The sequence below is a fragment of the Leptonychotes weddellii genome, chromosome 3 (genome assembly GCF_054177405.1).
Source record: "Leptonychotes weddellii isolate Sample4059 chromosome 3, ASM5417740v2, whole genome shotgun sequence".
NCBI lineage: Eukaryota > Metazoa > Chordata > Mammalia > Carnivora > Phocidae > Leptonychotes > Leptonychotes weddellii.
In genome coordinates this window covers 56,268,936-56,288,776 of record NC_138371.1, presented here as the reverse complement: position 1 = coordinate 56,288,776, position 19,841 = coordinate 56,268,936, and the positions used below count along the sequence as shown (strand labels likewise).

The following is a 19,841-nucleotide window of genomic DNA, read 5'->3' as shown; positions in this document are numbered from 1 at the left end:
CATCTGCCGCTCACCTGAGCTCTGGCCTGGAAGTGACAGCTCTCTGGAGGGAAAACATAGTATAGCGCTCACAGTGGTTAGCCGTGAATGTGCACATTCTGAAGTCATTGGGAAATGTGTAGCTAACAGAGGAGGGTTAATATCACAGTGGGGCTCGGTTTTTAGCACTTTAACTATATGTGTCTACAGGACACCAAAAATGTCTAGATAAAAAGGGAAACAAATTCACTTCATCATCCAGATGTTAAGCTTTTATAACACTAACTGAAATTTCCACCTTTCATAACTTACATCTCAGTCTCATTTCAAGTTCCCGAAGCAGAGTGGTGACTAATTCAGGAAATTCTCTGGTTCTGCAGCCAACAACTCATTGCTCGAGTTACTCTCAAAGGAGTCATTGGAATTATGGCTAATTGGTTCTGGTGGGGTCTGCTGAGGACCTGGGTCCAAAAAAAGGGTAGGAGTTCAACAAAAGGCATTTGGGATTATTTTGTTGATTTAAGATTTATTGAAAGTATTTTTTATATTCATATCATGGTATTGAAATTAATTTTGCCTGACTGGAGGTTAATTGGAGGGCAATTCTAATATAAGTAAAGAGGATTATTTTTCTCTCCACATAGTGCATACTATCTATTTTGGATCTTTGTTAGAAATTGCAACCCAGTTTTTACCCTTAAATACTTCATTCACCTTAGCACTGATGTCTGACCATATATTAATGTCCTCCACATCTGGGATACCCGCGTCTATCCTGAGCCCCGCCCCCCATTCCTGTCCTCTTCCTTGCACCTCCCTTTCTGTCTCTCTGTCCTTCTCCACCAATTTCCTATTCACCCATCTTCCCTTTCTCTCTCTTCTCCTTTCTTGATTTTAAGGGGGAAAAAAGGATTGTTTTCTTTCTGGGCTCAGTGTCCTTTCCTGAATTCGTTCTTTCTCTGGCATGTTCCTTAAAATTTCTCTGACTTGGATCCCTTCCCTTGTGAGAACTGAAAATGGCTCCGCATCCCTGAGCCATCACTCATGTGCCGTGAGTACCTTGGGGAGCAACGACAGTACAGTGGTTATGAGCAGGGAGCCCAAACTGCCCGGGTTTGGAAGCCTGCCTGCCACTTGTGAGATTTGTCACCATGAGAATATCACTCAGCTTCTCACTGAGTCTCTGCCCACCAGTATAACGGAGATAGTTAATAGCATTTACCGTATAGGACAGGTGCTTTATGCAGAGTGACCAATATATAGTGCCCAGTTTATTTTCATAGTTATTCTCACATGATATATCTTTGATACGCCTCTTTTCTTCAAAGAGCACCTGAACAAGAAGTTAAGATAAATTGGCCTGTCAAAAATTACAGTTTTTCCCTCCTTATCTCATGGTCTGCGTTTAGAGGCATGGCTGTGACAAGATAAAGTCTCTACACAGGTCGATGAATGACTGACCTCAGACAGCTTGCCAGTGTCGCCAGCAATGGGTGATATCAGCTAGTTTGCTATTTGCTGTTCATGTTGCAGGTATTATACGATGCTTCTGGGGTTCTTGAGAAAAACAGAGACACTCTCCCTGCTGATGTGGTTGTGGTCCTGAGAACGTCAGAAAACAAGCTTGTGCAGCAACTCTTCTCGATTCCTTTGACCAAAACAGGTATGTGGAGCCCCCGACCTCCCTGGGCCTGATGCTTCCACAAGCACTGCTGGAGATTCCTTGTTCGTGTCTCAATACTGCCAGGACTACGGTACTCCTACCATGTGGAACTTTAAGCAGGGGTACAGGTCTATCCAACTGCAAGCAAAGGAAAGTGATTGTTTCTTTTGCAATTTAATTGCACATCATCAGTGTATATGCACTGTGTACACACACACACAGACACACACTTTTTATAACATTAACTTTTAGACTTCTCATTTTCTCTGCTTGCCTCTTTCCATTCTTCCATTTATAAAACCATAAGTTATCATTAATTCATGCTAAGCACTCTAGGGTGGTCTCAGTTTACCTAGAATTTTTTTGGGAAGATTATTTCTGTTCACATATGATTCTAAGTGAAGGGAATGTGGGGAATCCAAAGGTCATCCAGTCATGGGGTCCTCAGAGGTCACCTGGTCCAACTCACTACCCAGTCAGTGACCCCACCCCCCACTCTCCTAACCAACTTAGAATAGGTCCATCATGGCCTGCATGCCTGGCCTTTGCCCTCTCACAGCCACGTTTTGCTTAATGGCTTCTGTTTAGCTGCACTGTCAGTTCTTATGAGAAGAATTAGAAAACTAGGGCCAAAGAACAGAACTTCCCTGTCTTTGCTGTTTTGCCAAATAGATTCCCATTTGGTCAACCTGGGATCTGCTACCTTTGGCCGAGTAGCCCACTAGGTCTTCTCACAACTTTCCTCTCGAGGGCGTTATGTGCTGAGGGTCTGTCTGGAAACAGCTGTGGGTATGCTTTTATGAAAACTGGAGGAGAAGCCTCTTTGTCATTGTTCATTATTTCCTTTTCTTTCTTCCCACTCCCTCTTGAAATCGTTGGCACCCATGTCTAGCTTGGGGCCTTTCTATGCTAAAAGGGAGTGGCTGCCAGGTCTGATTTTTAGCAACATGCAGAGGAATGAAAAACTTGGCTAAGAAAAAAGCCACAGTCTACAACCTTTGCTTCATCTTAACTTGGGAAGAAAGTTGAAACCAGTTCTTAACTTTCTTCAAACATGCTCTTTAAACAAAAATAGTAGGGTGCCCATGAGAAAGCTGCCTCCACCTTTCTTTCCAGACACCTCCCTTGGGCAGAGCCAGGATTTGATTTATTATCTCCTTATGAAGATATTTACCCTCAAACCTTGGTTCTAAAGAGATTGTGCATCCTACATTGACGGTCAGAATATTAATCAAGCTTCTAAATTTTAAAACATCTATTTTTGGTTTTAATGTATTACAGCCTTTGAAGGTGGGAGAATTTTATTGGACAGAAGTAGTTTGTTTTGTTTTTGCTGAAATTATAAATACTTGTTTCAGAGTGGCCAGATGTGAGCAGGGCTCCCTCACCAGACACTTAGGTCTTATCAGGAAACTTATGTGCAGGGGCAAAGATACACCCATTATTAATACCCCTAATATGTACTCTTTGAAGTGAGATCTGTCCAAATGACTTGTCAGTTGGCATTTACACTCTCTCATAAATATGAGTAACGATTTGTCAAATCTGTTCACAACTTTGGAATTTCCAATTTTTCAGGGGTTGGCAAAATAAAAACAATTTCGCAGCCTGGGCCACTAGGTGGCGCGATGCAAGAAGTCAGACTTCTGCAGCAAGCCTTGTGTTTGCCCTTGATTGCCTAAATGGGGAGGAACAGGAACAAAGAGATAGCCTCTGCTTTTTTTTTTTTTTTTTTTTTTTAATGCTTTTTGCTTTTTGCTTTTCCCTGAAAGAGCTTTCTTCCTGTCTTGTAACTCTTTGTGAATCTTGCCTTCAAACTGCATTCCATACCTCCTGGAGGAAACAAAAGTGAAAAAGAAGACTGGAAACAAACATATTTTCCTAACAAGCTTCCTTGTATTCCTGAGTTGATATGGTATATGATAATTTCTTTTGAAATCCTAAGTTTTATTTTCTCCACATTTTGAGTATAATTTAGAAGCCACAAAAACACATCAAAACTAATAAGCATGATTCTGTTTTCTTTTTCTGAAATTATTCATATAAAAATGCCTTCAATCAACATTTATAGAACAGCTTCTAATAATAAGACACCGTTTAGACAGCAAGGAGGAGATAAAGATAAAATGGCTTTGCCCTAAAGCAACGGGAACTTTCCTTTACCTTCACTTTTCTGTCTAGAATTTATGTCCTTATGATGATATTTACCCTCAAATATCAGTTCTTAAGAGATTGTGCATCCAATGTTGAAGGTCAGAATATTAATTAAGATTCTAAGTTTTAAAACATCCATATTCTATATTTTTTGGTTTTAGTATATTCCAGCCTTTGAAGGTGGGAAAACCTTACTGGACAGGAATAGTTCGTGCTATTTTTACTGAAATTGTAAATACTCGTTCCAGCACATGTCTCTTATGAAAGCAGATGTGGTTGTACATCTCAGCATTCTCGCTGGAAGCAAGGTCCCTCACATCCTGGCATTTTAAAAAGAGTATGCCGATATTGTCAGTGCATGAGAAACCATTTTCTTGGTTGTTTTTATTTTTATTTTTTACTCTGTTTTGAACCCTTAAATTCTTGTCTTATTAAAATTAAATGGGTCACTAGTTCAATGAGCATAAATAGATATATGGGTAGTTACTTTACAAACTTCTTTAGGAGATGAACTACAGAGAGGAAGGAAAAAAACCAAAGTTGGGAAGCTTGGGAGGCTGTTAGCCCCAGACTTTGAAAAGAGGCCCATTGTTGGACTCCTCAGTTTCGAGTGAAGAGAACTCTATGGGATATTGGCACTGCTCTGGCTCGTGGTCCTCATGGTGGTTATGTGTTACAGTATCTGTTATGCTGTACATGTTTTGCAAACTTTTCTGTACATGCATTCTATTTCACAATAGCACTTTTATTTTCCAAAAGAGAGAGGAGATCTTAAAATGCAAAGAGAAACTTTCTTTATCTAAGATTTCCTGTTCCCTTAAGTTGAGGTTTCCTGGTAGCTAGACTGTTGCAGCCCTTGGCTTTCAAAGGCAGACATCAGAGAGCTCCTGGCTGACATTCCTGTTTGTTTAAATCAGCCTCCTCTCTGGGCTGCTGGGCAGGTAACAATCCCTTCATTAGTGTTTATAAAACAGAAGTATTGGTTCTTGGTCTAATCTCTTAATGAGGTTGAGAGGATTAGCCTCTGTGTGTCTCTGTGTGAAACCATAATATAAAATCAGAGAGAGTAATCCAGTTGACATTTTCCTGTTTCCTGTACCCACCTTCCTGTTCATGTTGTACATCCCCAAATACCGAAAAGGTTAAAAAAACGTGGGGTGTGAAGTCAGGAGGCGCAGGGTCATCGGGAGATAGGGCTTCTCCCAAATTTCTGTAGCCCCGTGAGCAGCAGCCCCTTCTTCTGGCACGCAGCTGCCTGCTCCCACTCCAGGGTACTCACTGGCCATCAGGTGCTCGGAGGCAGCTCAGACTTATGGGACCGCTCTCTTGCCTCTAGATGGGCCACTTCAGACGTGGTGAAATTTTCTTTGTAATTTTCTTCCTATTGATAGGAAGTTCTCTGAAGATTTCATGCGTGAAAATTTGATGTGGCGGCAACATTGCTTTCTAAATCTTCAGCTGGGACTTTTCATACCGCATGATCTAGGTAGAAAAACATTAAAAGGAAAGATGTTATAGCAAGGTTTCATCGCGTATTTTCTTGTTTGGGGGACGTTCCACTTGCTACTAATAAACTAGAGAAAAGTTCAAAAGGCTCAAGGAAACAAAGAGAAGAGGTTTCAAAAAGAACTTGAAAAATCCATTTCTGTCTTTGAATTGTGAATTCTGACTTCCAAGTAAGGGTTTGGGGTTTTAAAAGAGTTCAGAACTTGGAAGAAACTAGAAAAAACAAGAGCAGTGCCAGAGGGAATATTCTACGAGCCTCCAAGTCTGGCTTTGCTTCAGAATCTAGAACTGAGTTTGGCTCTATTTTCTCCTGCCCAAGCTCTCCCAGGTAGTTTCCCTTGGAATTTCTTTGAAGTGAAAATCAACAGTAAATTCGCTTTATCTTGACTTCCATTGGTTCTTCTTTTTATTTGGATGGGGGAGGGGCAAGATGAGCCCCCTCGTTGTATCTGTAAAATACTAACACCATCACTGCTGAAATACTTGATGTTGCCTGTTCCTGATTCTGTCACTCCCCAAATTCAGCATTCAGCTCTTAAGAGGATGCCTTTTGGTAACTGTCTCTGGGAGTTTTCATTTTCCACTTATGGTTTCTCCTCCCTACTGGCAGTTCAGAAAATGGGTCTAGCAGGATGAGCTGACTCTAAATGACAAGGTTCCAGGGTCACAGACATGGACAGTGCTTGCCTCCTCCTGAAACAGCAGCTTTAATGAGCCAACCCTGTCAGGAAGCCCCGAGGGGTGAGTTCCTCAAGCAGAGACCTGCTTCTTTCTATTTAATTTGAGTGTATTTCAGTCAGTAGATAATTATATATTTAGGGTCTAACTAGATGTTGTGTTGTGCATAGGTGCTTTCTAGAAGGAATAAAAGAAAATCCCAATTTGAATAGTCAGGGACAGACAGTGCGTATCCTAAATGTATAAAGTATGCACAAAATAGTGTAAATTCTGAATAGGCATGTAAATCAATAAATGGGGACAATGTAAGCATTGTGTCTGTATAAGTAAAAATAGAGGGAAAAGTCATGGAAATATGTGTCCGTATGGGATAAAACTTCTTTTAATTGTAAAGACTTCTTGGAAGAGTTTTTTAAAATTTATTTTTATTTTTATTATTTTTTTAAGATTTTATTTATTTGAGAGAGAGCACGAGCAAGGGGAGAGAGGGGCAGAAGGAGAGGGAGAGGGAGAAGCAGGCCCCCAGCTGAGCAGGGAGCCCCACACGTGGGGCTCGATCCCAGGATCCTGGGATCATGACCTGAGCTGAAGGCCACGCTTAACCGACTGAGCCACCCAGGCGCCCCGGAAGAGTTTTTTCTCTTTGTGGTTTTGTTTGTTTATTTGTTTTAATGGAGAGTAGAAAAAAATTGAGCAGTCTGGAAGTAATGAGGCATTCTAAGCCAGGGTCTATAGCACTGGAAAGGAGAGGAAGGCAGTGGGATAATTAAGTGACTAGGACATGAGGAAAGGACTCAGGGCAGAGGGAAGGAAGCAAGATGGATAAATGATGGCAGTCTTTGAGCCAAGGGTGGGCTTCTGATGCCAATCTGAAACACTGTGGGTGGTCAGGACAGGCTCCTGGAGAGAACAATTGTAGGGTGAGAAAGGAAAACTTGTGTGGGGGTGTTGACTGACTGAGAACCAGGGTGCGCCCCATGTGTGTGGAGCCATGTATGAGTAGATGCTCAATAAATACTTCTGCATTCTACATTTAGATCTAGCATCCATTTTGAGTTAATTTTCTATGAGGTATGAGGTTGAGGTTCATTTTTTTTTCCATAAGTATGTCCAGTTGCTCGAAAACTATTGAAATGGTTGTCTTTTCTTCATTGAATTGCTTTAGCGTTTGTCAAAAATCAGTTGTTATATTTGTGTGGGTCTGTTTCATTGATCTGTGTATTTAATTCTTCACCAGTACCACACTGTCTTTACTATTGTAGCTTTATAGTAAGTCTTAAAACAGGTAGTGCGATTCCTCCAAGTTTATTCTTCTCTTTCAAAATTGTTTTGGCTATTTCAGTTCCTTTGCCTTTCCATATAAATTTTAAAAGTAGTTTGTCTATATCTATACAAAATCCTGCTATGATTTTGATTGGAATTGCATGAAATCTATAGACCAGTCTGGGAAGAATTGACATCTTCATTATGTTGAGTCTTTCAATCCACAAACACAGTATGTCTACTTGTGGATCTTACTTGATTTCTTAATCAGTACAGTTGGCCCTTGAACAACATAGTTCATTTGAACTGGGTGGGTCCACTTATATGCAGACTTTTTAAATAAATATAGTACAGTACTGTAAATGTATTTTCCTTATGACTTTCTTAGTAACATTTTCTTTTTTTCTAGCTTACTTGATTGTTAGGAATATAGTATATAATATATATAACATACAAAATATGTGTTAATCAACTGTTTATGTTATTCAGTAAGGCTTCCAGTCAACAGTAGCTTATTCGTAGGTTAAGTTTTGGGGGAGTCAAGAGTTATTTGTGGATTTTTGATCATGTAGGGGTTTGGCACCCCAAACCATGTGTTGTTCAAGGGTCATCTGTATTTTGTTTTGCATACAGATCCTGTACATGTTTTGTTAGATTTATACCTAAGTATTTCAACTTTTGGAGCTAGTATACATTTTTTGTTTGTTTGTTTTCAGTTGTCCGGCTAGCATACAGAAATACCATTGATTTTTGCGGATTGATCTTATCTCCCACAACCTTGCTAAACTCAGTAGGAGTTTTGTTTTTGCTTTTTTGATTCCTAGGGATTTTCTACATAGACAGTCATGTTGTCTATAAATAAGAACATTTATTTTTCTTTCCATTCTTATGCTTTTTATTTCTTTTTCTTGCCTTATTTCACTGGCTAGGACTTCCAGTATAATGTTGAATAGAAGTGGTAAGAGGGGAAACATCCTTCCTTTGTTCCTGATCTTGGGGGGAAAGAGTCTTTCACCATTAAGTATGATGTTAGCTGGAGGTTTCATGTAGATGTCCGTGTGCTTGCTGTTCCCTCTATCTGGAATATTCTCCCCCAAGACATACCCATAGCTAGCTTCTTCACTTTCTTTAGGTCTTTTATCAAAATCTGCTTTTCCTGTTAAAATGTCTACCTACTCAATATTTTATATTCCCATTTCCTGTTTTATTTTTCTCCTTAGCACTTATCACTACCTTATATACCATATACAGTTATTTATCTTGTTTATTGTCTGCCTTCTTCCACCATAATGCAAGTTCCAAGATGGCAGGGATTTTTGTCTGGTTTGTCTATTACTGTATCCTATCTGGCATATAGTAGCCATTCAGTTTATGCTTACTGAATAAATGATGGATGAAACCAAATCTACCCAACCACCTGTATCTGTTCCCATTTCTGTCTTCCTTCTAAATGACTGGACTATGCCTGCCCTTATTACAGGCCAGCTCTCCACTTGTCCTCTCTATTCCTTCCCCTTTCACTTTCACAAGGACTTTGATCATGAAGTTATTTCTCTTCTCTTCTGCATCATCTGTTTATTCCTCTTAATGTGATCATTCTCATCAACATAGTGTCTTCCATCTTTTTGACTCCTTGTTATATGTTAAATTGTGTTTTCCCCCACCACCAAAAAGATATGTTGGAGTCCTAAGCCCCAATACTTCAGAATGTGACTTTATTTAGAAATAAGGCCTTTACAGAGGTAATCAAGGCAAAATGAAGTCATCAAGGTGGGCCCTAATCCAATATGACTGCTGCCCTCATAAAAAAGAAAAATTTGGACATAGAGACACACAGGGAGAGTGCCGTGTGAAGATGAAAGCAGAGAGCAGGGTGATGCATCTACAGCTTCTCTCACCTGAACCTCTGAACTAAATTCTGTTTCTACTCTTGCCTTTTCCAGCCTAACAGCTAAACTGTAGTCTTTTAAAAAATGTAACTCTGGTCATCTCACTCCCCTGCTTAAAGCCTCCAATGGCCCCTCATCACACCTAGAATAAAATTCAAAACTCCTGGGGTGCCTGGGTGGTTCAGTTGATTAAGTGTCCAGCTCTTGGTTTCAGCTCGGGTTGTGATCTCAGGGTCCTGAGATTGAGCCCCATGTGGGGCTCCCCACTCAGGAGAGAGTTTGCTTCCTCTCTCTCTCTCCCTCTGCCCTTCCCCCTGCTCATGCACTCTCTCGAAAATAAATAAATATATCTATAAAAAAAAAAAATCCAAACTCCTTTCCTTTTCTACAAACATGATCAGTCCCTGCCCTTCTCTCTGTCCCGATCTTTACCCCTCACTTTCTGTCTTCCTTCTCTTACTCAGATATTCCAAGCCTTTTCCTGACTCTGCAACCAGCTGCTCAGTCTGCCTGGAAAACTCTTTTCTCCAGATCTTACAGTCTGTCTCCATCTTGTGATCCAGAATCCTACTCAGATATCATCTCCAAAGAGAGATCTTCTCTGTCCACCCAATGGAGAGTGGCCCCACACCTCCATACTCAGTCTGTTACATTACCCTGTTTAACTATCTCCATTGGGATCTAACATTATCCTCTCTATGTATCACCTCCTTCCCCCATCCCCAATGCTAAACTGTAAGCTCCTTGAGAGCAGAGACCTTATCAGTCTTTTTTTTTTTTACCACGGTATACTCAGAACCCAGAGCAATGCCCAGTGCATAGTAAGTCCTCAATAAATGTTTGTTAAATAACTTGGTAACTCCTGCAAGGTAGAAACTAAAGCTAAAATCCAAATCTTGACTCCCAGTTTAAGGCTCTATACTAATTTACGAGGGCTGCCATAACAAGGCACCACAAATAAAAAGTGGCTTAAACAAGAGATATTTATTGTCTCACAGTTCTGGAGTCTAGAAGTCCAAGATTAAAGTGTTGGCAGGTTTGATTTCTTCTGATGCCTCTCTCCTTGGCTGGCAGATGGCTGCCTTTTCAGTATTCTAACATGGTCATTCCTTGGTCTGTGTGTATATTGTGTGTCCCAATCTCCTCTCTTTATGAGGACACCAGTCATATTGGATCACCCATTTGACCTTAATCATTTTAGATTCCTTTTAGAGTCCTGTCTCCAAATGCAGTCACATTCTGAGGTCCTAGGGGTTAGGACTTGAACATATGAATTTGGGTGGGGGGATATGATGCAACCTATCACAGATCACTAATAGCTGAGGGAGCTGTTTGATATGAGCCCCCTACCTGTGGGACATGTGGGGGCCACCACCTTTCCCCAAAAAACCCAAGGACAGCTGTGACCTGCCAGAGAGTGTTTGCAGCCTCACCCAGTCAGGGAAGGAGAGCTCTGTTCTCTCCCTTTTCCTTTCTCCCTTCTGCTGACCAGATGAACTAGTCTGGAGAAAAGAAAAGACTCCCCCAAGCCATGAAAGCCATCAATCCAGTCTGAAGGAAAAGGGAGAATGGGAAAAAGAGCTTTGAATTTGTGTGATATCAAAAGTTAAAAACAAATAAGAATGTATCTTTAAAACCAAAAGTGATCTTTAATAGAAAATATCTAAAAGATCTATGAACTGGGGCAGAAATATGGTTAAGAGAACTGCCATCCTCACAGAAAGGTGGGTCAGTGTGGGTGAGGGAAATGACAGGAAAAGGCAATGTTTATCCCCAATGAACTGGGATGCCTCAGTATGCTGATTTCATGCTCCAGGCACAGCAGAGAGCCACAAAGCTTTCTGTACATGTGACCCTAGGAGGCTGGCAGTTTCCATCACTAACTGGGGATTCATCCCAGCACCAGCCTGGAGCAGATGAGAGTCAGATTTTTGTCTCAGGAATAGGGCAAGTGGCACTGAATAGGGCAAGTCACTCATGAGTAACAGAAACAGTGAATGTTAATTACATGGGCTCTTCATCTCCAACAATCTGTCATCAGAATTTTAGTTCAGTGCTTGGTCTACCCAGTTATGCAGTTCTGCCCATGTAACCATCTTGTCTACCTGAGAAGACTGTTAGCCCCATGAGAACAGAGAGGGTGCCTTCTGTTTTATGTATACAGAGAACATGTAGTCAGAACTGTTCACAGTACTTCACAGCTCCACACCGTTGCCCACATGCATTCTGCTTTCTGGAATTGTGTCTGTCCCCCACCCCCACACTCGTATCTATCACACCTTCCATCCTTCCCCCCCTCCTGCCTCTGAATCCTTGTTTTTTTTTTTTTTTTTTACTCTCCAGAACTCAGCCCTAGCCTCACCTCCTCCAGGAAGTTTTGGGTTGGGTCCAATTCCTTGCACCACTGGAATGTAAATTCCATGAGGATAGGATTTTATCTATTTAGTTAGCTCCTCTTTGCAACTCCTAGCGAAGCCCCTGGCACATAGGAGATGCTCAGTAGATCTGTCTGTTCAGGCAGGGAGTGCAATTTATGACCAGAATTTCCTGGTGGTCCTGAGAGCACTAGAAGCACGTCAGAAATACTGGACCACCCTGTGATTTGCGGTGTCGGTTGGAAGCCCACCATCATCGGACATCTATGTTCACAAGTTGTGAAATTCAGAGAAGAACTCCACTTAGAATTCCATAATCTGAATCTAGAAGAACAAGTGTGAAGCCCTGTTTGGACTCAGGTACCAGAGAAGTGCAGGTGTAATTGCAGTTACATCTGGCATCTAAAATAGATTGCTAGCCCCCTTCTGGCTGGAGTGGGTGGGAGGGGGCTGTCCCAGAAGCAAACAGCACACACGGGATTAAAGTATAGACTGTGCCAGGAAGCGTGAGAGCCATGTATTTGCTCAGAAATGTGACCGTCCTGGGGGCTGTGGGTGATGTGTGGCCATCCCTTACCTGACTGCCTGAACCTCTGCTGCCTCTGTGAAGTTCTGTGACGGGCAGCATCCTCCTCTGCCCTTTAACAGGCTGGAGGAGGAGGCAGAGCTTCCTGGCAACAGCTGGACAGCCCCTGGAGAACCTTTACAGCTTCTTACCTCTCCCTTTGTGAATGGTTTTCAGTCAAAAGCCTTGCAGAAGACAAAATGCCTGTGTAGTATGGTGGTGGTGGGCAGAGAGCATCTCTTGTAATTCTAGTTTTTTCTCCCTTATCCCTGAAGGCTTTTAGGTTTTGAGTTTGCATTTTCCAAGTGCTATTTTCTTTGTGTTTAAACGTAAGCAACTTAAGTGTTTCTTTCCTTTTTAAAAGTTGGCCTTCAGTTTCTTCTACCCCATCAGCTGTGGTGGAGGAGCCCTGGACTGTTAAGTCGGGAGACTTAGATATAGATTGCTACTTTGTATCCCTCGGATTTAATTCTCTGAACCAGCTTACCATCTGCACATTGAGGGGTTTGCATGAAAAACCTCCCCCGATTAGATGGAACCTTAAGGTCAAACAGACAAACCCCTAATAATCTCTAGCCCAAACCTTCAGTCTGGAATTTGAAAGCTTTCACTGGGCCCTCTTTTGTGTGTTGGTCTGTAGAACCATGCTGTCCAGTGTAATGTAAAATGTTCTATTATCACATTTTAAAATGTGAAGAGAAACAGGTTGTCTAAGTCTGTTCAGGCTGCCATAACAAAATACCGTAGACTGGGTGGCTTATAAACAACAGAAATTTATTTCTTACAGTTCTGGAGGCTGGAAAATCCAGGCTCAAGGTGCCAGCACATTTAGTGACTGATGAGAGCCCATTTCCTGGTTCACAGAGCCTTTCTACTGTGTCCTCATATGATGGAAGGGTCAAGGGAGCTCTCTGGGGCCTCCTTTGTGAGGGCACTGATCCATTCCTGAGGGCTCTGCCTTCATGAATCCCCTAATAACCTCTCAAAGGCCCCACCTCCCTGCTCAGAAACACGGTCACCCCGGGGGCTCTGGGTGCATGTGTGTACCATCACATTGGGGGTTAGGATTTAACATATGAATGGGGAGGGATATAAACATTCAGTCTATAGCACAAGTAAAGGTGAACTAATTTTAATAATGTATCTTTACTTAGTATATCAAAAATAGTATCATTTAACATGTAACCAATATAAATCTTACCAATGCGATATTTTACTTTTTTGTTGTACTATGTTCTCAAAATCTGGTAGGTATTTTACACTTATGGCATATCTTAATTCGGACTGGCCACATTCCACATGTTCCGTAGCTACCATATTGAATAGCTGTCGCTCTGATGAATCGCTGTCCTGGCCACAGAAGTGCCTCATTCCTGCTTTTAAAGAGAAGTGCAGAGATGACAAAGAGCCCTTCTTGCTGATCCTCCCAAAGAAAATAAAGTCTTCTCTCTTCATAAAACAATATTTTATTGTGTCCAGATTTGACATTAGACTGTTTTCCTGTGTATGGGAGAAATCGCTCTTCTGGATTTGCCAAGTTCCAGTATAAGCTTTTAAAAATTTTTCTTGACTCTGTTAGCAGAGATAGAAATATTCCCATATTGTCAGTAGTGAGAGCAGTGTTTCCCAAAATGTGTTTCATGAAGCACAAGGTTTGTGGGATGTGAAGAGGTGTGAGGTGAATAAGAGATTCCTGTGGTCAAAAAGTGTGGGGAATTCGGATTGTGAAAATCCATTACATAGCTTTATTGCAGAAATACCAAGAGATGCCTCTTACATACAGGGCTTCCAAAACCAAGAAACTGCTTTTTGTGGAAAGCATCTTGAGGGTCAGGAGTCAAGTGGGGCCCGCTGAGGCAATGCTGATCAGAGAATTTTCTCCCTGACTTCCTTTTCCAGGGCAACCTTGTCATGTGGGTTTTAAATCCATTCCCAAAAGTTCCTTTCTTAGTTCAAGGGACCCTGTTGATGTTATGTTCTTGAGAAGGAAAAACTGAGCTCAATAATGAGTTGCAATAATGGCTCTAATATTGGAAACGTTAGTATCTACTGTGAATCAGATCCACTATCTTTCCTCAACACATTTTAATAGTTCTTTCATAGCTCCTAAATGTGACAGCGAATGTACATTTTATTCTAAAGTGGCAGTTCAATTTAAAGACATTTTGTTTTATTTCTTTAATGATCCTGTCAAGCATAGCAAATGTGGCAGCTGTGATTTTTTTTCAAGTGGTCAAAAATGCAAGAAAAGTAAGTTCTGCTTCTCTCAGCCAGCATCCTTCTCATTCATAGAAAAGAAATATGTTCCCATTTAAGATGAAAGGTTCTTTGCTTTTATTTCATAGCTCATATTGGAGAAAAAGTCTCAAGGCCATTTACAGTTTATTAATTTATCCCACTATAAAATCTCTTTATAATGGGGCTTTCAGGTCATTTTAACCCTCTTCCTTCCTTCCCTTCCTAAAGGATAACTCCAGGCACTGCAAATCAAATGAATCAGAAACAAAGCCATTATAATTATAATCTCTCTACTTAGAGATGGATCACAATTTAACACTTTTTCCCCAGGAATTTGGATCATATTAATAGAAACCGTATTTTTCTCTTTAGAATACAAGACTAGCTTCTGACAGTCTGGTCCATATGTTAGAAGCATATAAAAGTTAATCATTTTGCTGTGGTGCTAGCTTGTGTGCGAAGAAAAGCTGTAAACCACAGCTGTATGGAGTAACAATTGTGAACTTTACTGGCTTGCACATGTGAGACATCAGTAAACCAAATAAAATGTCACCGAACTGAACCTGAGAGCTGGAAGTGGAGAGAGGACCGCTTAGATTTTATTAAGGTTTGTATTTAGCAAAGTCGTTCCATTCTTTGCATTTCACAAGGGTAGTTGAGGTTACACAAAAACCAAATCAACTGTTTTCCAGATGATTAGGTTTGGCTTAGCCACAACAATGGTGATTGCTTAGTAATCAGTGGGATCACTGGGTGGTTGACCTGGTTTGGTGTGTAAATGACAAAAAAATCCAGACATCATCTAAAATCAATTGGGTTTAATCAGTTTGGCCAGGCAGCAGTCCCATCAGTTACTCAGTGGTCTGCCTTGGATATGATCAAAAATCTGAAACTACTGCAAAATCTTAAATTAGGCCATCCCAGGTGATGGGCTTTCTTGGTGTTGACTGCTCAGTGCTCTGCACTGCTGATATGCAACCTCAGGCAAGAAACTTGAATACTCTCTGCCTCAGTTTCCTTCCTTTGTGGATTGGGGCCACAGCTCACAGGATTGTCACATTAAAAATTCATTTCACACACTTAGCACAGTATCTACTACCCTGTAAACATTTAGTGAATGTTAGTATTTAAGAATTGTTAACTCTTTTCTGATCTGGAACTAAGTTACAAATATAGGGCAAGATAAGTGGATTTCTACGTTAATTTCCTTATCTCTGATGCATGTTTTAAAAGATGGATAATATTACATAGTACTGTGGTCTTTCTTTATTCCTGTCTTTCTGTTGAGAGTTTGTGATTTCTGTGTTTTAAAAATAGTATCTTAAGAAAATAAACAGAATAAAATAAACCTTCAAATCTTAAGTCCTCAGTTTGTTTGCTTTCCTTTCTAGTCAACCAACCCAACATTTAATGAGGCTCTGGGCAGTAGAAAATTGGATATTCTATAAAACTCTGATAAATCAGATCTCTAATTAATAACATTTTTGTAAATCTCAAAAGGTATGCTGAAGAGGTTGCCACTGAGTCAAGTTATTTGGCTTTAACTAAAACTCCTTGGCCAACTAGGACCTCTAGGGGTTCCATGTGGCTCTAATCAAATCCCCTATACCAGCAACATCTGCATCTATACTCACCAGTGAAACTCTGTTAACTATAAATTTAATAAGAACACTTTGTTCCCAAAGCTCAATAAACATTTGTCCAGCCCTCTGGATGATAAAACCCAGATACAAAGAAAGTAACTCATTCAAGCACTCCTAACCAGTAAGTGGCAGAGCTGAGACAAACCCCAGGTAGTTTGATCCCAGAACTCACAATCTTAACTACTTCACCTCTGCAATCCAGACCTCAAATAACTTGAGCAAAGGGTCTGGAATACGAAAGGAGCATGGCATGGACAAAGACCAGCAAGAAGGTCAGGCTACGTGGAAGGGAGTAAGATGAACTAGGGCCTGCTCTTATAGAGTGTTGGATGTAATGTTAAATAAAAATTTAATGCACAACTTATTCACTCATTCATTCACGTGTATTTGAATGCTTACTCTCTGCTAAATAGACCACTAGGTATAGAGTGGTAAATAGAATACACCTAGTGTCTTCCCTCATGGAGCTTAGACTCCAGTGAGAAGACAGTGTTAATTAGATTCATGGGTAGCTTTCAGTGTTACATCAAGGAACATCTTTAGCTTTGATGAGACATTCTCTAGAAACATTTAAACCATAACTCTGTTTCATTCAGATTCATTACTCATCCGTGGTGCTACATAACTCTGCAAAATGGTTCACAGTCAATTGCTTATCTCCTTAAGATAATGAGCCATGGCATTCTTGGATGATTGAAGGAAGGATCTGTGATACTGAAGTTTGACAGGAGATGGTAGATATGATCCATCCCTAGAAGGCAAGGGTAGAAATCATCTAAAATGTTCTGGTGCACTGGAGCATCTTCAGTAAACAATTTTTCTTTAGCATCTACTATTTGTAGGACACTTTGCAAGTCTTTAGCAGGTGCTAAAGAAATATTTTTTGATGAGACATTCTCTAGAAACATTTAAACCTTGATTGTGAATAGAAATACATGGTGCCTGGCTTCGAAGGGCTTATAATCTCTATAAGGAATCATTCCTAAACAAAAATACCCATGAAAGGTAGAATATTTATATTGACTTGAAAGGACTCAGACACAAGTACACTGACTAGCTGCAGCCTCTAGAATTAGCACAGAGTTGTGATGCTTGTAGAGTTACTTCATCAGAGGAATAATCTTTTTGCTGACGTTTATTCTTAATAGGTTCTGTTCTTTTAAAAAAAAAGATCAGTAGGGGCGCCTGGATGGCTCAGTCGTTAAGCGTCTGCCTTCGGCTCAGGTCATGATCCCGGGGTCCTGGGATCGAGCCCCGCATCGGGCTCCCTGCTCGGCGGGAAGCCTGCTTCTCCCTCTCCCACTCCCCCTGCTTGTGTTCCCTCTCTCGCTGTCTCTCTCTCTGTCAAATAAAGAAAATCTTTAAAAAAAAAAAAAGATCAGTAATTATGGCACCCCCCCATATGTAGGATAAGACTTTAATTTACAAAGTTTTTGAAATCAAAGGGTTATTTTGTATGCTATATCACAAGGCCAAGGTCTGTATCATAAGGCCAAGGTCTCAAAAAGGCAATGCCTGTATTTAAGAAAGAAATAAAAATAGATTAATTTTATCCTTCAACACCATGATGCGTATAAGGTTCAGTAAAACTTTCTGGGCACTGCCATTTTATGAGTTGGTAACAACAACAACAACAAAATAAAAATCGTATATATAAAAGAGAAATGTGGGTGTGTGGATGTTCAGAAAACCCGTGGCGTTATAGTTAGATATGAGTAATGCTGACCAATTAGGCATGTTGTAAGTTTTGCTTCCTGCAGAATGTTGCCTTTCTCAGTATGCCTCTCCTTATTTTCTGGATTCTGTAGTTTTTCTCAAAGATGTGCACCTGGATGTTCAGACTAGGTCCTTTAAAAAAGGAGCGAGGTGATATGGAATAGTCATTCCTTGGAGTAAAGCAAAATAGTTGGCAAATGTGAAAAATAGACTTGGATAACTATGCTTGCAGAGACTCAATAGAAAAAAGATTTACATAGTGATGATTGTATTCAGATTAGTACCCAGTTTTTCAAAATGGTGGGTGTTTGCTAATGTCTAATCTGAAAGAAGCGTGATTTTTTTTACTAGGAGAATATATATTATGAAGATGTTAAAGATAAGCACATTGAATTCCTTAATCTTGAAAACATTGTAGGGAGGGAGAAAAACCTACACTTCTGTCCCCTCTCTCATGTGCTAGGAAGAGTGGTATAAAAATTGGGGATCTGAATAAGCTCACTGTAGCCACAACAGCAAAGTGAAGGAGGAGTAACTAAAGAGACCACAGAAACGGAACCATTGCTAGTTGCTCAGGGTGATCAGCTGTGAAGAGCGCATTGACAAATTATATATTCAGGTCTCGGTAAAAATCATTTACACTTCCTCCATTTATCTAAGCCACACTATCATCACCGCCCCCTCCTCCTTCTGTCGCCTACCAAACTGCTAAGAAACAATAATACGTTCTGCAGATCTTAGTTCTATCTTCTTTATCTGGTTCTTTCTTATTTCCCCAACCTCAGGGTTCTTTTAAGATTTTACGACCGTAGGTAGAATTTCAGAGCTGAATGGAAGCCTGATATTATTCGATCTTTTTTACTATCATTTGCATCCACAATTGTTACTCTAATTCATTTGCTTGTTGGTCAGCATGATGTTGCTTTAAAAAAAAAAAACTTTACTTTTAAAGAGCAGTTTTAGTTCACAGTAAAATTGAGGGGAAGGAACAGAGATTTCCCATATAACCCCTGCCCACACATGCATAGCCTTCTTCATTATCAGTATCTTCCACCAGAGTGGTACATTTATTACAGTGGATGAACTTATATTGACATATCATTATTACTCAAAGTCTGTAGTTTCCATTAGGGTTCACACTTGGTGGTGTACATTCTGTGGGTTTAGACAAATGTATAATGACATGTCTCCATCATCCTTATGGTGTCATACAGAGTATTTTCACTGCCATAAAAGTCCTCTGTGCTCTGCCTATTCATCCCTTCCCCAACTCCTGATCTTTTTATTGTCTCCATAGTTTTGCCTTTTCCAGAATGTCATGTAGTTGGAATCATACAATATGTAGCCTTTTCAGATTGGCTTCTTTCACTTTGTAATGTGCATTTAAGGTTCTTCCAAGGCTTTTCATGACTTGATAGTTCATTTTCTTTTCTATTGTCTGGATGTACCTTAGTGTATTTATCTGTTCACCTGCTGAAATACATCTTGATTGCTTCCAAGTTTTGGCAACAGGATTTTGTGTGGACGTAAGTTTTCAGTCCTTTTGGGTAGATATTGAGGAGTGGGACTGCTGGGTCATGTGCTAAGAGTATGTTTCGTTTTGTAAGAAACTGCCAAACTCTCTTCCAAAAACAGCTATACTGAGGCACCTGGGTGGCTCAGATGGTTAAGTGTCCAACCCGGATCTCAACTCAGGTCTTGATCTCAGAGTTTTGAGTTCGAGCCCCACACTGGGCATGGAGCCTACTTAAAAAAAAAAAAAAAGACTGTACTATTTTGCATTCCTACTGGCAATGAATGAGAATTCCTGTTGCTCCAAATCTTTGCCAGCATTTGATGTTGTCAATAGTTCTTGATTTTGGCTATTCTAATAGGTGTCTAGTGGTGTCTCATTGTTATTCTAATTTGCATTTCCCCATTGACGTGTGATGTGGAGCATCTTTGCGTATGCTTATTTGTCATCTGTGTATCTTCTTAGGTGAAGTGTCTTTTAAGATCTTTGGTCCATTTTGGGGTGCCTGGCTGGCTTAGTCTGAAGAGCATGCAACTCTTGATCTCAGGGTTGTGAGTTCAAGCCCCACCTTGGGTATAGATATTACTAAAAAAACTAAACTTTAAAGAAAAAGAAAATCTTTGGTTCATTTTTCAACTGGGTTGTTTTCTTAATGAATT

At 40.4% G+C, this 19,841-nt stretch overlaps 1 protein-coding gene across 1 annotated transcript in view; it reads left to right on the top strand.

Moving 5' to 3' along the window:
* The window catches only part of LOC115938614 (myosin-IIIb), a 189,608-nt gene that overhangs the window by 3,058 nt on the left and 166,709 nt on the right, over nucleotides 1–19,841 (top strand). Inside the window, exon 4 of the mRNA XM_081814216.1 lies at nucleotides 1,513–1,642. Within this exon, the coding sequence (XP_081670342.1) occupies nucleotides 1,513–1,642 (130 nt within the window). The remainder of the gene's footprint in view (nucleotides 1–1,512; nucleotides 1,643–19,841) is intronic.